General features: G+C 33.9%; 1 protein-coding gene across 1 annotated transcript in view; it reads left to right on the top strand.

Annotated features, from left to right (window-relative positions):
- Positions 1–21,142, top strand: part of LOC106459388 (parathyroid hormone/parathyroid hormone-related peptide receptor-like) — a 114,863-nt gene that overhangs the window by 57,107 nt on the left and 36,614 nt on the right. Inside the window, exons 4-6 of the mRNA XM_022385854.1 lie at positions 5,774–5,916; positions 13,582–13,676; positions 17,857–18,025. Of these exons, the coding sequence (XP_022241562.1) occupies positions 5,774–5,916; positions 13,582–13,676; positions 17,857–18,025 (407 nt within the window). The remainder of the gene's footprint in view (positions 1–5,773; positions 5,917–13,581; positions 13,677–17,856; positions 18,026–21,142) is intronic.

The following is a 21,142-nucleotide window of genomic DNA, read 5'->3' as shown; positions in this document are numbered from 1 at the left end:
GATTGAATGGTAATTTATAATCAGTCACAAGAACGTCGAATCTGAATCACTTGAAAAAAACACGGGGGTGCTTAACTTTTTTCCAGGTGTATATATATAGATCAAAGGATAACAACTTCTCTTAAGTATCGGGTGTGAACGTAAAATAATTTGAAGAGATTATGTCTGGTAACTCAAAATATAATTAGTTGTACGAATTCGTAAGAAGAAATTAAATTTGATAAGTAAATATGTTTGTTGTTAACCGCTAAGCTACACAATGGGCTATCTGTGCTCTACACAGCGCGGCTATTGAAACACAGTTTTTAGCGTTTTAAGCCTTCAGAGTTGCCACCGGGAGCCGATTGGTAATTGAAATAGTTTTTAATCAACGATTTTGTAATAACATCGAACAAATGATAAACTAAAACAAACTACAAATTTCTGCTCTGGAACAAGCTAATTATCGTTACTCAAATATTAATATAAATATGAATTTAAACTACAGAAATTGGATGAGTCATTGAAGCTATAGCAAGTAAAACAGCGTATAACCAAACTTTTACGAGGGAAAAATGCCCGCAAAAGAAAACTCGTTTTCATGAAGGTTTTATATGTATATATGTACTTATGTGTATGTGTGGGAATGCTCAATTTATAATTGTTACTGATCCAGTAAGGTTAGTTTTGCTAAATCCACGCTGTTTTAATTCGTGTACGTTATTTGCTATTGACACCTGAAAGCTGAAAGGATTTCAGAGTGGGGAGGAATCAAGGAATTTGACACGACATTTACAATAGATCTGTTTGTTTATAGTTAAGCACAAAGCTACACAATGCTCTGCCCACCACGGGTATCGAAACCCGGATTCTAGCGTTGTAAGTCTGCAGACATACCTCTGTGCCACTGGGGGGCTACAATAGATCTTAATCGACATTAGAGAAGATTTCGTAATCATATCCTACTTAATTCAAGTAATAAATACCGCGTGTCTGAGGAAAATATTATTTTCCTCTTGAATCTGAGTCAGAACAATTAACCTCGTTTAACGTGTAGCTGGGTATTAAACGCAGCTTTGTTTGTGAATGTATCTGGAACTGGACACGCATAATATGTTTACAAATAGTTGGACCAATCCATTTGGCATTATACGGAATAATATAATGATCATCTTATTATGACGATACTTTATTTCTCAAATCCACAAAAGCTGAATAAGTTACTGTTTCATGCCTTTAGCGATACCACATTTTATCTTGATAATGAATACAGTTTTTCCTCCGAAATCATGAACTCAAATTTCTATTAAATAATGAAGTTGAAGCAATAGATTATATTTATATTCTTTATATTATTATTATTATTAGTTTCTTTTGTAGTAATTTTTCCCGCGCAAAAGTTTGGTTATACGCTGTTTTACTTGCTATAGCTTCAATGACCCATCCAATTTCTAAGTTTGAATTCATAATCATCAAACTTTTTTCTTCAAATTATTTTATTATTATATTGCGGAATACCTCTTTGTTTGTATTTATCTTCTTTTTTTTTCTCGTAAACAAAACCCCCTTTTTTTAAATATCTCGTGTGTTATTCTTTAACAATAATTATTCCAGTGTGTTGTATTTCTGCAAATATTTACATGTTCAGATACTAATCTATTGTTTTAAGATTTGTTACGCTGTTTCAGAGCATCTCACTTGTTTATGTATATAAGTCAGCAATCGGTATTCAAGTCTCACCATGTGCAGATGGCCGCTATGAGATCCACCCTGTCCATCCCAGCCTCCCTATCATGATGGATTTACTTCTCATATTTCTTCTGTTAAGTCTTCATCTTCACTTTCCTCTGTGTATACGACAGTTTTTGTACAAAGATTAAGGTCACTGTAAGTGACAATAGCACATCCAAATCCTGCCCCACAGACTCTATGAGAACTGTAAGTGACAATAGCACATCCCAATCCTGCCCCACAGACTCTACGAGAACGGTAAGTGACAATAGCACACCCACAGACTACGAGAACTGTAAGTGGCAATAGTACATACCCATCCTGCCCCACAGACTCTACGAGAACTGTAAGTGACAATAGCACATCCAAATCCTGCCCCACAGACTCTATGAGAACTGTAAGTGACAATAGCACATCCCAATCCTGCCCCACAGACTCTACGAGAACTGTAAGTGACAATAGCACATCCACATCCTGTCCCACAGACTCTACGAGAACTGTAAGTGGCAATAGTACATACCCATCCTGCCCCACAGACTCTAAGAGAACTGTAAGTGCAGCGGGTCATTTTCAGGTTTTCTTGTGGAATTACTTCATTACCAGATGGTAAATGTGTTGCTAAACGTGATATTTCGTCCTTGGACCAACCAAACATTGTTACATCGAGCGGAAACATCTCTGATGGCTTGCTTTCAGATGCATGCTTGATAGTGTGCTCGATTAACGTTCTCATCAAAACTGTCTGCAATACCTTATACAAATCCTAGTGAAGAATCAGCATTTAGGCCCAGATAATTCTTCCTATCTGTAACAGATACTGAAGAGCCTTTAAACCTTATAATTTCTTTGTAAGAACAGCTTTTCCTAACATCACAAAGACGTTAAATGGCCCTCTTTTTTTTTTTTCTTACAAGTACACCTAGAACTATTTGTAAGGCAGTGTATCTGTAATTACAACCATGATGCACGGTAATGATGTCGTAGGAAACTTTTCACCTAATCTTGCTGACAATAGACTAAACAGTGTTGGGCTATTCTCACTTCCTGCGCTGTTTCTAAGCCCTTTGTTTCTTTCTTGATTCTACTTGCAACAATTTTCATAGTTAGCTTCTTGCAACTTCAGTAACTTTACTTCAGTTTTACGAAACATGATTAAATTAGAATAGTATTTGCAAGATAAAATCAGTAATTGCCATGTAATTTATTTCTCAAGTTTGTCAGTAATGATGTTCGGTTATGCACAGTCTCACTGAATTCTGTATAAGTTCCCTCCAATTAAATGGACGATCAAGTATTTCCTGTTCTGCCCCACAATGCTGACGAAGAAGATATTTGCAACTGTTTTGCTGAATGAACTTGGTCTCATGAGATTAGCTGCGTAATCTCAATGGTAACGAGCATCAGATGCATGCAGTTCGGATACAGTGCCTTCTACATATAACTCCACTTGTTAAGCTCATTCGTCGTTACGAATCCTTGAAAGTATTTGTACTAGAACGATCCGTTCAATCACTTGTGAGGCATTTAGAAGAAGGTCGCCATCTCTTTGGGTTCTCTGTGTCTCTGCTACGGTGTTGCTTTATGGGTTGTGCATCGCCAGACTCACCTGGGGACTTGGATAGCTATTTATTCTTCAAACTTTCCACGTTTGAACAGAGATTCCATGCTTATTCTCTTGCATTTGTCTCTTGCTCGATTTAATAATTCCACGAATCCAAGCTTAACATGAAGTAATAAGAGGATCTCTGGTGATATTACACTAACAAATACATGGTTCATTTCTAGCTATACTCACTATTTTAAATTCTACTTTTGGCAATGCACATTTAGTCCTCGTCAATCAGTATAAGCGATGCATACACTGAAATGATTACATACATGAGATTTTCTTTCTTCTTCTTCTTTGAAGTTCAAAACTCATTTCCTTTCCTGCCCTGTCAAGTACGATATCACCCCTGTGAACAAACTTTCAGTAATTCCTACGCTGCTGAAGAAATTAACGTCTATAATGGACACAAAAAACAACTGGCGCTGAGTATATAAATTTCTAAGATCTTGACAGAAACATGATATTTGGGAAAATATTCACATAAATACAGGTTCGTAAAGAATGAAGTACTGCGTGTGTATAAGCTTCTTTTGATATCACACAAAACCCTTCTCATGGTGCAGTGTTTGTAGAATGTCATAAAACATATTTCAAATGGTCCGAAAAATTGATGACGTCATATTTCAAACCCTTAAAGGTATCGACGTGTTACCCATCGGAATCGGATTCCTCACTCTATTTTTTTCATATACAATCCATCGAGCAACATCTTATGTGCTCAAATGGTTGATTATGTTAAAACATTGCAGTTTGGCACTGGAATAGTGTTTAGTCTACTATTAATGACATGTAAATTCAAACTTAATATTAATAAGCAAAATGATCAGTAAAATATTCCCCTTCAGCCGTGGGAGCATTATAATGCGATGGTCAATCCCATTATTCGTTGGTAAAAGAGTAGCCCAAGAGTTGGCGGTGGGTGGCGATGACTAGCTGCCTTCCCTCTAGTCTTTCACTGCTAAATTAGGAACAGCTAGCGCAGATAGCCCTCGTGCAGCTTTGCGCGAAATTCAAACCAAACCAGTAAAATAACTGTGTGTAAGTTAACAACGATAAAGAGCAAACATTACAAGTAACCCTTTACCATGAAAACCTACACCCAACACTTTCACTCTGTGAAAATCTGCAGCTCCCTAAACGCATCTACTTTAAGGCACTGACTAACTGATGCTAATCTGCTGGACACTACAACTCCAAGATCCATGATATGTCTTTTCAATAACAAAATAGGAATATTCAAATCCTTACGGGTCCTGATAGGTATGACATTACCTTAAGTCAACTTTTTCATATCGAATTACTGTAATAGCCATGCCAATTACAAGTACACCTTACTGTAATGTATTTTTATCTTGGATTTTGAGATGTAGTCATGTTGTATAGCGTGAGAAGTGAATAAAATGTAGTAGAAGTTTAAGATACCTAAGCTTAGTGTCTGAATTTATGATTAGCTTAAAGGTTCTAAATCGACCAAACTTCCTAAGATGTTATTGAAATTACGACCAAAAACCATTAACAGCAAGGATACCCAACCAACGATTCAATGCGATCTAACCATTACATGTTTTTATTGTATTTTGTCCCAGCCAACACATTTTAAGACTCACTTAACAATAAGGATGTCGTAGGTCCATATTAGAGTGTACATTCCCCTGATGACAGTCTGGATTATCGTTATCCCGCGTGATCATGTATTACTATCTCCCGACGGCTATAGGAGCATTATAGACCTTAACATGAAACACATATCTGCCTTAGATCATGGCACTTTCAGTGATATATTTTATCGTACAGCTTGTTTTACTCTTTCTATATATATATAATAAACATCATGGTCACTGAGCGTCTGGAACTTAGTTTAATGTTCGAAAAGAAAGTTGCAATAAACGCAAGACATCACATAAAATTTGACATAAAAGTTAATGTCGATTTCTGCTTTAAAATCGAAATTCAATGACCAAGAATGACATAAAAGTTGTCGATCATTGAAGAGAAGTTCCCAACCATTTACCTAACTAAAGTAACCACACAACATTGTCCTAAATAGCCAAAGTAACCACAGAAACGTCACCTGCCCTCAATACCTAAAGTAACCATAGAAACGTCATCGGGCCCTAAATATCTAAAGTAACCACAGAAACGTCATCTGCCCTAAATATCTAAAGTAACCACAGAAACGTCATCTGCCTTAAAATGACTAAAATAATCAACCGGATCCTGTGTATAAACTTTCACTTTCGCTAGTAATTTACGGTTTATAAGTGTTGTAAAGTATCGAGTTTCAGATCATGTATATAGTTGTTAGTTGAAAATAATCATTACACGGCATTTTATCGAGCATTTAGAATTTTCAGAATTTTAGTCTCAATCAAAATATTATAATAATAATTACATTCTAAACTGACTATAAAAGTATTATTTTAATTACTGATTTATTTTTCATGTATACTTTAGCATTTGCAAGCAAGTTTTGTACAAGCGACGGCAGCTGGTGGCTTAACGAAGAATTCAACCAAACCTGGACTAACTACTCTCTCTGTATTCTTGAAAAGCCAGTAGATTTGACGATCACTACGTATAATGGGGGATTCTATGTGGTAATAACTCTTATAATACACTTGTTTTCTCTAGGTAAATCAGTAAGATTACTTATAAACTGTTTGGGGTAAACGTGAACTATTATATATAGCTAAAATATAGTGAAATTTAATTTTTTGTCTTCCATACACTGTGTTGAATTTTGAGACGTACCAGTTGTCATATTCTATGTACGTTGATATAGGTAATTTAATAAACTATGTATATTTTCTTAAAGTGAAAAGTAGTTGAAATAAACATGTTGTTAAATTTTAAGACATCTAGGCTTAGTGTCTGAATTTATGAATAGTTTAATACGACCGAAAGTCACGAGAAATTTAATCATTGTTTTTATTATGTATTGATTTAGTATTTTTATTAAGCTTGCCCATACTAAATTATCTTCGCTATTGTAGATATTATTTGGACTTATTTTAGTTAGATTATTCTTGATTAGAAATTAAATGGAAAACTCTGGAAATGGATTTAGCAACTTTAATCTTAGATAAAACACATGAAGGGTCAATGCACTCGTGAGGTTCCTACTACACCCAAATATGACCCCTCTGCACAGTTCTTCAGTTGTCCAGGAGTCTGTGTCAGATGTTCCTAGCGCATTCATTCAGATAAAGGTATTTAACATGGAAATAAAGGGCTTTCTAGACTATTTTTCTGAGATTTTAATTTTGGATACCGACTTGCTCTGACGGACGTTAAGATTTCCCATGGTTTCTAGCTGTGAGACAATATTCCCCATTTTCATTTTACTTTGCCTTTTGTTACACACTTCTCTATTGGTCTTGCTAATAATATTTGCCATCTAAAAATTTTTAAAATTCAATATTCCGGTGGAATGTTTTCAGCTCTCAGGAGCTCATTTATATGTTAATGTAACATGGCTTGTAAGTATGTGCTATGTAGATGTAGTACGACCCACATTTTGCCACATGTGGATGTGCTTCACTGTATTTTCCTATATGGCGTACAAAAAAAGTAGAAAAATGTACAGAACGTAAAATATGCACACTGTTTATCAAACTTCATTGATTTGAGGTCTTTATTTTGAGACTTAATTAATAAGTAAATAAAGGTACACAATTTTTCAATGGTTTTTACCGCAGTTTTGCGTTCAATAGATAAAAAAATAGCTAAATCTTTATTACTAACAGTTGATTATCATCCTGAACACACAAGGAGAAATAACTTTCACCCATTCACAATTCATACAAGAGTATCAAAAGTGTCATTATCAGAGTCGAAATCGATTAAATCATATTTTGCATTTACATGAAAATCTTCATTTAACCAACAGTGAAATACTTCGGTACATGTAGGTTATATTAGCATTGCGGGTGCATTTTTGATAAAGTGAACAATGACATCAGGTGTAAGAGAAAGATTAGAAGCATTGGAATTGGCACAATAATGTCTCCTTTCTATTTCCAGGACTGGCTGTGTTGATGGCAGTTTTGAAGCAGTAGTCTAATCCCACTGAACAATTCTCATTAGCTGTATTTGACATTCTATTTGTGTAATTTTCTCTTAGAGCAAACACAAATTTCTCTATATTGATATAAAGTTTCATTGATGTCATTTTGTCTTCATTCAACCCCAAACATTAGTGATTCAATTTTCAGGTGATTTCTGGTGTTTACTTTTACCAGTTATTTGTCCAGTTTGATCCAATCCTGTAAAATTATAGAATCGTTGAAGGTCGCCATGTTTTCTCCTATTTCATCATATATTAGCTATTTTCAAGAGCCTATTTGAATGCAAAGTATATCTCTGCAAGACCAGAGATACACCAGTATCAGGAAACTATATAAAATTTTGTAACATCATGTTTGGAAACATCAATAGCATGAAGTATTAAACTGTGTGAGCTTCATTACTGCTATTGAAATAACTAACATGAAGTTTACTGTCCATGAAAACTCTGGCGACATAACAAACCCTTCGGCATTTAGCCGAGAAAATGAAATATATATTTTCAAAAGTTATCTCAAATTGCTCATTTTGTTCCAATTTCTAAAAATTATTCAGTTTTTTATATTAATCGAATTTTGGTGGAAGTTTTGGGGCTTCAATAAAACTTTTCGTATGAAAATTTTCAACTTGAACGCTACTTACTTGCACGTACGCTGAACAGTCTTGTCAGAGGTTCTCTATGGCTCAGATATAGTTGTTACTAATTTTGAACTGCTGACGAAAAAAGATGACAACAACTCAAGAGCATCTGCCACTAAAAGGGCTTTGTGTAGTCTTTCAACCAAATTATAGATTTACTGTCATTTTTATAACGCTCCACAGCTGAAAATACGGACTGTGTTCATTGGCATCACATCTAAAACTTCTGACCCTTGACCTGCAACCCGACACGTTAACTATTAGGCCACGCCTCGCTGTGGAAAAAAACTATAATTTTATAAAGTCGTGTTTTTAAGCTTCGAATGAAAATTTGGAATCAGAAACACTGTTTCTCATAGAATTACAAAGAGTAAGAAATTTTTACTGAATCCTGAATGAACGAGACCGATAAATAAGCCAGCTTAAAACGTTTAGCCAGTCAGATCAAAGTTTTATCTTATATGTACAATAGTCTCGAAGCTCTGCTCTGAAATTAAAATTTGTCTTTGGAATTTAATCTTCTTCCCAGAAACCATAAAATGTTCATACACTGAGCATTCTTACTTTTTATTTGACAGTGATTTTTCTCACTACATAAATTATATAGCATAATATACTCAAACCTGTGAATTATATTTAAATGCCTCCCTCGATGATTCAGCGTTAAATTTTGGGGCTTATAATGCTATAATTCTGGGATTTATCCCTACAATTGACATAACATAGATATGGCATTATACAACTTTGCGCTTAGGAACAAACAAACGAAACAAAACATTTTAAATATACCACTAATTAGTTTTATCGTAAACTAACTCAAATAACATATTTCTAGAAAAATAATTAACCGCAAAATTGCACAAAATAAACGTAGGAAGGGCTTCATGCTCGTAACCATTTCGAACTTCATAAGGTTGAGATAAACAATTGTGTCAACTACAACTTATATTGGGATTTAACATATATATATATATAATTGTATATATTTTGGTGTTTTTAATTTATTACGAAACCAAAGTTCTTACTTATCTGTTGCCATGCGTTATTCTATATACGTCGATGATCACTCTTACCAGCCACTCATAACATGTGACTATCAGATGTCCGACAAGGATTTTACGTGGTTGATTTCTGCATAGCAGATGTTGCCACTGCAGAAAATACGGAAGATATTAAGTTCTTAAAATACTTTATTCTCTTGCCAACTCGTACAGTTTAAAATGAAACTGGTAAGGGGTGGAATTCACAGAAGCCTCTTTGACTCAATTACTTGTGGAAAATTAAATTCCAGAGTTTTGCTAACGAAGACTAAAACAAAAATGTATTAGTACTTTAAAAACAAAATTGGATGTAATTTGCTGTAAACCAGCATCTCTGATAAATAACATTTTACAAGTTCCAAATGTGTATGCTAATGAATTAGCCAGCGTTTCTTTTCTCATAGTAACGTATACTTTCAAAACTTTAGAATTAATAAATCTGAGTAGTTTATCATACTATGGTTATAAAGCTGCGTATACTTATATAATAAATAAAATGACGAATATGTATAGATCATGTATGACTCAGTTAAAGTATCACCAAAAGCACTGTTTACCGCTTCAGCTTATAAATGATCATTAATTTTTTTCTTTATGCCACAACTTAAGGTCGATATATATATAAAATATCAAACATGACAGGCTCACTTTACACAAGTATACTTCCTCACAACTGTTTAATTAACACCATTAACCTGATAATTACGTTTAGTGAATACAGTAAGGTAAACCTGTGTAACCGCTAACACATCTTACCATTCCATAAGCAACAATAATCCTGTTAACGAGTACTTTCCCACTTTTTCAAATATTTCCAATTGGATACAACACAATGAAGTGTGAAATGTTCACATGAAATAAACTTGAAGCTTATCTTACAATAAACAATATTTATATTACTAAAGCATGAGTGGTGTAATAAAAAATTGTAACATCCGCCCATCGGTCTTTCTGTTTAGGTAGTATTAAATTAATAGTTTATTGTTTTTACAATATGAACGAATTTTAAGACTAGAAAATTATTACTTGTACAGTTATTTTAAAACTAGTAGTTTTCTTTATTGGTTCTTCAGTTTAAGTTAATGGAAGAACTAACTTTGTCAAAATGATTTGATTTCTGAATCGAGTACGTTTATTGTGTTGTACTCTTTATAATTAGATTAAAGCTTGAATATTTGTTCACTTCGTTCTATGGTAAGCTTATTGTATTATATGTTTTGTATTTAAAATAAAGTTTCAAAATGTGTTCACCATGTTCTGCCTATTATAAGTATTATTTTGCGTTTCCAAATCTTACTCTGACATAGGGAATTGTCAATTGATCTACGACTTTCGATCTGTAATTGGATATTACTTTATATCAATTTACTTTCAGAATACCATAGGGATGTTTACTGTAAATACTGCTGCCGCGTGGCTTAGTTGACCTCGTTACAAAGCACTTGAGTCAGTTTCAAGTAGTCATTTCGTTATTTCTACAAGATAATGAGGTAAATCGCATGATCCATTAAAGAAACTTCCGATGGGCCACTGTGACAGTATCTACATAATCTTTATATTATGTCTTTAAATCGTAAGATAAAGTATAATTTTCTTAGCTCTAAAGTTTGAAGCACTGTAGTTTGATGCTCAACTCTTCATCATATGAAACCATATTTTTTTATAATTAGTTTAGTATTATTATGGCAACTTTCAAGTTTAGTTTTCATTGTTTCGCGTACGATCACTGTTTACTGATTTCAAAAGCAATTTTTTTTATAAGACCAAAGGATTCATCTTAAAAACAAAAAAGAATATAATTTCGTCAAAAGCTTTCAATAGGTTAGAAGTTCTATACTTGTTCGTTGCTTTTTAAATATAAAGGCATTTTAAGACAAGTGTAGTATTGCGTGTATGGCTAATCTGAAACCACAGCGGTTTAGGCTTTATCTTTGCTGTTCCTACCAGTTATATCTATGTTGTTCCCACCACTTATATATATATGTTGTTCCCACCAGTTTATCTGTGTTGTTCCTATCAGTTATATCTATGTTGCTCCCACCAGCTTATCTGTGTTGTTCCTATGAGTTTATCTGTGTTATTCCCACAAGTTATATATATGTTATTCTCACCAGTTTATCTGTGTTGTTCCTATCAGTTATATCTATGTTGCTCCCACCATCTTATCTGTGTTATTCCTACCAGCTTATTTGTGTTACTTTTACTAGCTTATCTATGTTGTTCCTATCAGTTTATCTGTGTTATTCTTACTAGTTTATCTCTGTTGTTCCTACCAGTTATGTCTTTGTTGTTCCTACCAGTTATATCTATGTTGCTCCCACCAACTTATCTGTGTTGTTCCTACCAGTTTATCTGCGTTACTTTTACTAGCTTATCTGCGTTGTTCCTACCAGCTTATCTATGTTGTTCCTATCAATTTATCTGTGTTATTCTTACCAGTTTATCTCTGTTGTTCCTGTCCTGCGACTTTATTTGTGTTGTTCCTTTCCTACCACTTTATCTGTGTTCCTACTAGTTTAACTGTGTTGTTCCTACCAGTTTACCTATGTTATTTCAATGAATTTTTCACAACATTTCGACTTGTTTCTAAATATAAAACCTTGCATATGACCGTTTGTTATAAGCTCTAGGAAAAATTTATGTTTTAGGAATAAAAGGATATTCTTATTTAATACACATTGTATTAGAAATATCTTATCCTCGTATTAAACTTGTTTATTTTCAATTAAGTAAAAAAGAAGGAACCGCTGTTCTGATATCTTGTTAAGCCTTATGATCTGCTAACACAACTTTAACCACGGTTTTTTGTATTGTTTAATAGATCCAAACGTATAGAGATAACATGAAATTAATATAATTTATTTTACTAACTAATAAATTCATCCTGGGAAATCTGCTCTTTCGCTGACGACAGATTAGTAGTTTATTTAGTGTATTTTCCTCTATATATGTGTTTGGGTTCGTCCGTTGTTTACCAGTTAATCCATGCTATCGTAAGACCACTTGAATGATAAAAATATTTTCGTTTTTATTTCTAGCTTTGGCTGTATTGTAAATCATGTTGGATAATGATGGATTAGAAGCATTAAATAAACCCCAAAACAAACAATATGATGTCTGTAACTTTTTTAGTTGGGTTGATGTTTCAGATCAAGACCTTCGTCCAGTTTTATCTGTCTTTCACACAACATTGGGGGCGTGTGTTTCATAGTAGTTATGTTCCTCTACTTACACATTGGGAAACGTTGATCACACAACCCTACAAGGTTTACATGTTAATAAGGGTCTTAGAACATCTTTGCACAGCTATAAATCTCTTGTAAACTGATGGGGCAAAAAAAGAGTTTACTATTTTTATAAACATTACAGAAATAATTATCAAAATATACGCGTACAATTGTAAAGTTCTTGTAACATACTGAAGCAAAAATAGTCTGACATGTTGTTAAACATATTTAAGTATCTGAGAACATCCTGGTACAAACGTAAAACTAAATTTACTATTTTTAGTAGATACTTTCTGGTTACGTCATGATGTCGGTTAGATGCAACCGCAGAAATTATTTTTATTCATCGTAGTTGGAAAATAATAATATAAAAAACTGCTGCTATTTAGTTTGAATTAAAGTAAACTATTTAACTTAACTTACCAGTTTATCTATGTTAGTTCCACAAGTTATATATGTGTTGCTTCTGTCAGTATATTTGTGTTGTTCCCACCAGTTTATCTGTGTTATTCCCAAAACTTATATGTGTGTTGTTACTACCATATTATCTGTCTTATTTTTACCAGTTTATCTGTGTTGTTCCCAAAACTTATATGTGTGTTGTTACTACCATATTATCTGTCTTATTTTTACCAGTTTATCTATGTTATTTCTACCAGTTGTATATGTGTTTTTTCTACCAGTTTATCTGTACTATTCCCACAGTTTATATCTAATCAAAAACACCTTAAGTGTTAAAAATGGTTCGGCCAAGAAAGGATTGAGCGTGCGATTTAAAGGAATGAAATCAAAATTGGCGGGCGGACTTATAGCACTGATAAGACTTTTACAACAAATATTCAGTCATTAGTTAACTAGGCTGCGTTTTTTGTTCAGCTTGGAGCATGATGGTGGCTAAACACGCAGTTTGTCCTGTAGGTTGTTTTGGCCGCACGACACACTGCCATGTGTCTTGATATGTAGTGTTAATACCACTTTATTTGTATTATTTCAACGAATTTTTTTCACGATGTTTTGACTTTTCTTGAATATCAAATCTCACATGTGATCGTTACTTACAAGATCTAGGAATAAGTTATGTTCTAGGAATACAGATGCTATTTTTATGTACAAATCAACTTCTGATAAAGCTTTAATTATTTTTTAAATGTTCACAAAAATGAAATACGAAGCAAAGGTTGGAACATCACAATAGTTCTGTGTGAGTTACCAGATAACGTGAAGTTTTTTTCTCGGTCGCTTATACAAATGAACGATTACATGTAGCTTGATTTCTTTTGTCTTTTCCTAGCCACATTTAACCACCATCAAATGGATATCCAAAATCGGTTATTCAGTGTCATTCTCCACGTTGATCGTCGCCCTTCTTATATTGGTGTTTCTGAGGTGAGTCGAAATTTAGTGCTCAACCATATGTCAGATCAGGGATTCTCAAACTTTCTTAGCACAACCCCCCTTCCCAAAACACACACACAATATGTCGCATCCTGATTAAAGCTCCCCCACCTAATGAACTTATAGATACTGAGCACCTTAACATTATCGTTCATTTTGTTTATTTGCTAAGGCTTCCCTGACACTTCTGCAGTCTTCAGTTTGGGAATCCACGTGTATATATGTGTGTACTGCATATTTTGTGCTTTAACTACGTTAGGTAAAAGTTTGCGCCTAGCTGATTTTAAAGCATTTAACTTGTGGTATCACTTTGCTTAGTATATGTGGTGAAACATTTTATAACAGCTATTGAAGGAGTTAGTACAGTATTCATACACCATGCTGCCACTAATACATCGAAACGCTTCATTCTGCAAATATTCAAATAAAATAAGGTGTAATACGTTTATCATACAGAACATTTCTCTATATTTTCATGATAAAGATAATTCTCGTTTCATTCTAGGAAATGTCAATATCATAAATGCAACAAGAAAAAGAAAATCTCCTTGTTAAATAATACATGAAAAAAAATTACCAGTGAAACCAGTTGTATATGCTTGCGTTTCACTGGTTACTATTTGTTGTGCTACTTACTTTAATATATAGTATTAAACTTCTAAATGGACGTTTTCACGAATATTTAATGGAATTTGAAACTTAAGTTATTTCAGGCTACATGAACATTCATGAAAGTGCATCCAAAATAAGTTTTCCTCCACTTCATCGAAGCGACTTTCCTCTAAACGTTTCTATCCTGATGATGTCCATACGTTAATCGTGCCTTTTACTCCGTGTCTGATGTCTCTCGCTCTATTAAAGCTTTAAATTACTGGAATATGGGCTAACAGATAAGTTAATCAAATGTATTTACGGAGGACTGCTAGCATTTTATGTTAGCACTTTTTAAACACTTTCCCAAATCGATAATTAATAAATATAGTGCTTATCTTTCACTTTTGATATAAATTCATATAACATAAATCTTACTTTCTGAAATTATCAACTCATCGTATAGCTAATTGTATTACCAAAAATGTACACATAGTGAGAAGGCTACACTTCTGCTCTTTTCAGTGTAGAATACTTAGTAAAGTTTCAGAAACTTCTTCTTACATTTCATGTCAAGATACTCACAAACCCAGAGCGATAAGAGACTTTTAAAGGAGGTATCGCGAATATTGTGAAAGTTTTTCCAAGTAGCTGGTTTCTGTTTGAGGAGAAAATTGAATATGAAGAGAATGCCATCAAAGGTAAAACTCAACTTGAAATTCCAGCACGAACATGTTTTGAAGTATACTTTTAAAAAGAACCGTGGTCGTTATGGAAACACCTCAGTTAGTTTAAATCCTATACACGTTAAGACCTCTACCTACATTTTAAAATTTTCCTAAAACTAATGCGGGAAATAATGATAATAATATTCAGGTCATTTAATATGGGGACATTCCAGTCATGTCTCTTGGTCTAAGTTTGATAGGCCTATCTGCTTCTGGTCTGCACAGTTAACAATGAGAAGTTAACGAACCACCATTGTGGAGGTGCTTTATAAAATATGATCTACAGAAAAGCCTAGTAGAAGGGAAACTTCGAGATGTTTCACTAAATCGTTAAGTGTCACAATCATCAGATAGAATACTTTATATGGTGGATAGAATAAAGCTAATCATATATTAAAAAATTCCATAATGTGCTAACAATCCTATGTACACGTGGAACTAGTAGTTTTACATTTCAACTGTTCGTGACGCGTTTTCCTTACATCAGCGCACTTGTCAGGCTCAGAAGTGCTTACAGCATATGGAAGTGATACAAAAACTTGACACATATTGTTGATAAAGAAACTATGTGTTTAATTATGAAAGCAATAGTTTGACAATACCTATTTAACAGAGTAAACTAAAACTTCCCGGTGTTAGCTAGTTCGAGCACCAAAGATTCCACACCTTCAAAAAAGCGAAAGCTATTTAAACATTGGTATTTTTAGTCTAAATGGGACCTCCTAGGATATTTGAGCTAAATTTTCAGATCAAATACTCAGAGAGGGATACCAAACAACAGCATATGTAGACCACGCAGCTACTCTTAGCAAGTAGCAAGGGTGACTGTCACATCTGTATTACTCTTACAACTGAAAGTACGAATCTTTTTCAGCAGCATATCGTATTTCAAACCTTGACCTCAGCCCAGCACGTTCATCACTATTTCACGTCTGATTTGCCACATACACAACACGAAGAGTGTCAGTGACTATCATGCTACTTTATTTGTTGTCGTGATATGGTTAAAAAAACTAAATGGCGCTGTAAATTGTTTCTTGCTATTATATTTCTCGTTTGCTGTTCTCCAATCAAATCAAATAACTTATTGTTTGTAGTTCATCTTATATTTTATATTTTCATATTCTAAATGTATATATCAACTTGGCTTTTTATTTTTATATAGTATTTGTTTATTTGCTTGTAGTTAAGCACAAAACTATACAATGGGCTATCTATGCTTTGCCCACCACGGGTATCGAAGCCCGATTCCTAGCGGCATAAGTCCACAGACATACCTTTGTGCCACAGGGGGGTTTTAGATAGTAATATAGGAAATTTCAGTATATTTCACTTTCTGACTTTTTATAAACATTTACAATTCTTAACTTAATAATTTTTTAATGAACTAATATTTTTTGTAACAAAAATAAAAAATTGTTTTGTTTATCCCTAAAATTTAAAATTTCATTGTTTGAATTCTACCAAAAAATGTCTCTTCACGTTTAGACTGACTCTACCCCAGATTTTTTTTTTGTACAGTTCATATGATTCGCCATTTTCTTTGAGTAAAATATACGGTTGTACAGAAGTTGAGTACATTTTATTAAAACAATTTTTGAGCCTCACCATGTCCGGTCATGCTCTGTCTGACAAATGTGCATTAGTACAGTATGCCTGCAGCGTAGTTTCTATTGCAAAAGGCTCTGTCGTAAAGCTATCGTGTCTAAAGAACACTCCTTCTCTCTGCCCTTTTTCATAATCTATCTAGAGTAAGAAGAAAACAGTTTTCCTCCAGCGTCCATTTCAACTGTCTGATCGCATAGATATCCGTAGGTGCTACACCGATGGTTATGACCAGTACGTCTCCGTACGGAATTGCATTAACATCCATTTCAATCTTCAGTTGCTTGAGGTATACGACGGTTGAATGACTATGTCGTGGACGTAACTTGTGTACACATGACTTGCTTTTCCAGACTGAGATTCTTCTTTGTTATATTGCGTACTGTTGCCTGGAGCACGTGGACCGTATTTACTACTGACCTTTATGTTCGTCGATTTTCATCTGTGACAAGATGCCGTACTTTGCTTACCACGGCTGGAGTACGACTTGTAGTTCTCTTTCTCGATGGTCCTGGTGCCTCAAGTTCATCCATATTCCTTTGTTTTTAAATACCATTAAGTACAAGGGATATTCTGTCTTGTGAATTCTAAATCCACTATCTAAACACAACATACTAATCGGAGTGATGAACATCTTGCATTGGAAAAAGCTGTTACTTACCCTTCCCAAAAGCAATCAATTTTTTGTGGTATCACACTGCGTATGAAATGCCAAACGATGTCAAAATATAGTTATGATACATTATGTTTTACCATGACCTTATACCAGCAGTGGTTGTCATTTAACTTACTGATTTGCAAATTAAAAATCGCTTTAATTTAATTTCTTCTGTACATGTTACATGTTTGTAAGAAAATCATTGTACATATCATGTATCCTGTACTTGGGTGTTTTGGAACTAGAATACTCCTATACAACTAAGACTAGGGTTAACAAACAGGTTCGAAAGCCGTCAGTGGTCTTCGGTTTCAGTTACTGTTCTATGTAAGAAATACTAGCGAAAAAGTTCTAAAAGGCAACTGAAAAATAGAAACGCTGTTTATACTATAAATTGTTATTCGATTTATTTTTTATATACATTTTCAAAAATTACTTTTGACAGTTAAAAGGGTTTCTTAAATCTTTCCAGTTATTGCTAGTTGTTTTTTCAGACAGCTGAAACTGCTATTAGCTAATAACTAACTTATTTAAAATTATTTTTTGTCACTTTAATAATTATGTGGGTTTTATGATATTTCAATTTCAGAAAGCTTCGCTGCCCCAGGAACAACCTTCATATGCATCTTTTTATGTCTTTCATGATGAGGGCGCTGATGTTCTTGCTGAAAGATGCTCTTTTTGTGGCCGGAATGGGACTTCAAAGTAATGTAGTTTTATCAAAAGATGGCCTCCCTGAATTTCGGGAAACTAGAAACGTACGTACTAATCTGTTTTTCTGTTTTACGTTTATCTTTGTTTCTCAAGTGGTACGTGCAGTGAATTACGTTTTCTAATTTTCTAGCATGTGAACTAGGTTGTCAGCGCCTCACCAACCGATTGCAAACTAGAACAAAGAGTGTATTTTAACTAATAGAGGTTTAACTCCTGAAAATATATTTTAGATCACGATTTTTACCGTGCGTAACCACAAGATTGATAGCATAAACACAAAACGTCAGTATGTTACGTAAATCCTACATGCTTTTGTTATAAAGAGTGAAATTTTCCTTACACTCAAGGCAGCTAAAGATTTTGATATTTCTGTCAAAAGACAATCCTTTATTTAATAAACTTATATCAACCTGTAAGTATACAAGTGTTTGGGGAAATTTCAATACTTTCAAAAACGATAGAGAAATCATTTCATGTATCAGATAAACCTATTTCTTATATCTTGAATGTGAGCCATGACATTAGAAAACCCAGTTATATGTAGGTCTGTTGAACTTGTTAGTATACCATAATTTATTGTCAGGATAAGAATTCTTACAAGCAAATTGGAGTTTCCTGGAAAATAAAGAACCTATAGATAAACTGGAGGATGTTTTAAAACTGCAGATTTCATAAATACAATGTAGTTCCGAAAATGGAGAACATAGAGATAAACTGGAGGATTAGTGCTTAGAACTACAAAGCCTGTACAGGAACTTGAATTTATGGTGGAGTTAAAAAGAAAACAGAGGCATATTTAACGTCGGGGTAATCAGTACAGACGGGCCCCGTAAGAAAATTGCACCAAATAGTTTGAAGTGTTAAAAACGCCCCTGAAATAAAACTGGCATATTTTGTAGAACTTAATAACCTACAGGTATGCTGGAGTAGAAACTAAAAACTTGAGGAAAATCGAGGATACCATGGGTTTCAAAAACTTGTGGACAAATAGGAATATTTATTAAAATCTCTAGGTAGACAGTAAATTTTGCAAGAATTGAAACTTATGGTAGAATTAAAGAACCTGTAAGTAAACTCAAGTTTTTTGTAGGATTGTAATTTCTCAAACTTAATAGAACTGGAAAACTTAGTTCGACCGACGATTTTAACTAATCAGAAATATGTAGGCGAGCAAAATGTTTGATCATCTTGTAGATAGAAAGTAGGATTCGTAGATGTCTTTGGTCGAACAAGTTTTGTTGAAATTTAATCATGTAAAGGCATGTAAAAGTTTATTGAAATAAGAGTTTGCCTTGCTGCGACTGTTTATTAACAGATATCGTGATCTTAAAAAAAATGAAGATTTTATACATTGTCCAGTTAATGGACATTTGAAGATATGTTTCCTCTTATTAAATAATAAACGTCATACTTTGATCGGCTCAGTAGTGTTAGATTAACACAGGTAGGTCGAAAATTGAGAATATCAATCAACCGAAATTTAAGTGTGGACGTTGGCTTGGTACTTTTTTTTTAGTTGTACGAATACCATCGTACTGTTACATTGCAAAAAAAAGAGTTTTTAGGTGTTTTGACTTTTAAAGTTACAAGTAAAGAAAACTAAAGAGTAAAAGTGAGCCGGATAAGTGGATACTTTTAGATCCTATTTTGCAATGAAACATCATACCGTTTTATGTATAAACAAGAACCTGCACCAAGTTTTCATTGGGGCTACTATTGTTTTAATAGATAGATTAAGTTTATTTGTTCTTTGTTGTTAAGCACAAAGTTATAAAATGGGCTATCTATGCTGTGCCCGTCACGGATATCGAAACCATTTTTAGCGTCATAAGCCACCAGACTTACCGCTGAGTCATTGGTTGCGAATAAATTAAGCTAGAGGTAAACATTATAATTAGAAAACCTTTACAAAAGCTTACTAGACTTGATTTTTTTTTTAAATTGTGTTGTTAAGTAATGCTAAAGACAAAATGTTCCCAAGTTCGTTTCTATACTAAGAGAAGACGTATTTAATGCTGTATTCATGTTGTAGCAGTGAGTGTTGTCTTATAAATCTTGAAACTAAATCTTATAAATATCCAAATCATGTTTTAAAGTAATTAAAAAAAGGCTTAGATAGATCGAAATATGTACTATTTATAGCAATTGTCCAAATATATAATTGTCCAACCCATGCTGATGGTAGTCAATCGTTGTAAATTTATTTTTTCAAATTATTAAGTTACTTAATAGTAACTTTAAAAAAAGCAGCATTCGACGTATAATGTTTAAGAGCAACATCAATTTCTGCGTTTTGACTTTCATCCAGCGAATCCTGCACTTTGAAATTATTTACATATTTCTCAACATCGTCAATATCATGAGTTGCATAAATCTCTTTTTGTCTGATCATTAAGCTCTCATTGCTTCTAAGTGGGATTTCGGTTTAAACCTCTTCTTGTCTGGTCACTAAGCATGGTTGCTTCTAACTGGGACATCGGTTTGCACCTTTTCTTGTCTGGTTACTAAGCGTCATTGGTACTAAGTGGAACATCAACTTGTACCTCTTCTTGTCTGGTCACTGAGCACTCATTGCTTCTAATTGAAATATCAACTCGTAACTCTTCTTCTCAGGTCACTAAGAATCATTGCTTCTAACTCGGACATGAACTTGTACATCTTCTTGTCTGGTCACTAAGCGCTCATTGCTTCTAACTGGGGTGTGAACTTTTATCTGATTTTGTCTGATCACTGAGCATTCATTACTTCTAACTGGAATATCAACTTGTACCTCTTCCTGTCTGGTCACTAAGCGCTCATTGCTTCTAACTAGGACATCAACTTCAACCCCTTCTTATCTTGTCACTAAGCGCTCATTGCTTCTAACTGAGACATCAATTTGTACCTCTTCTTATCTAGTCACTATGCATTATTGCTTCTAACTGGAACATCAACTTGTACCTCTTCTTGTTGGTCATTAAGCGCTCATTGCTTCCAACTCGGACATCAACTTGTAGTTCTTTTTGTCTGCTCACTAACACTCATATATAACACTGCCATATTAACTTGAACCTTTTCTCGTCTAATCACTAAGCACTCATTGCTTATAACTGGGACACTAGCTAGTACCTCTTGTCTGGTCACTATGCATCATTGCTTTGAACTGGAACATCAACGTATAG

The sequence above is a fragment of the Limulus polyphemus genome, unplaced genomic scaffold (assembly GCF_000517525.1).
Source record: "Limulus polyphemus unplaced genomic scaffold, Limulus_polyphemus-2.1.2 Scaffold600, whole genome shotgun sequence".
Lineage (NCBI taxonomy): Eukaryota > Metazoa > Arthropoda > Merostomata > Xiphosura > Limulidae > Limulus > Limulus polyphemus.
This window is presented reverse-complemented; position numbering and strand designations above follow the sequence as displayed.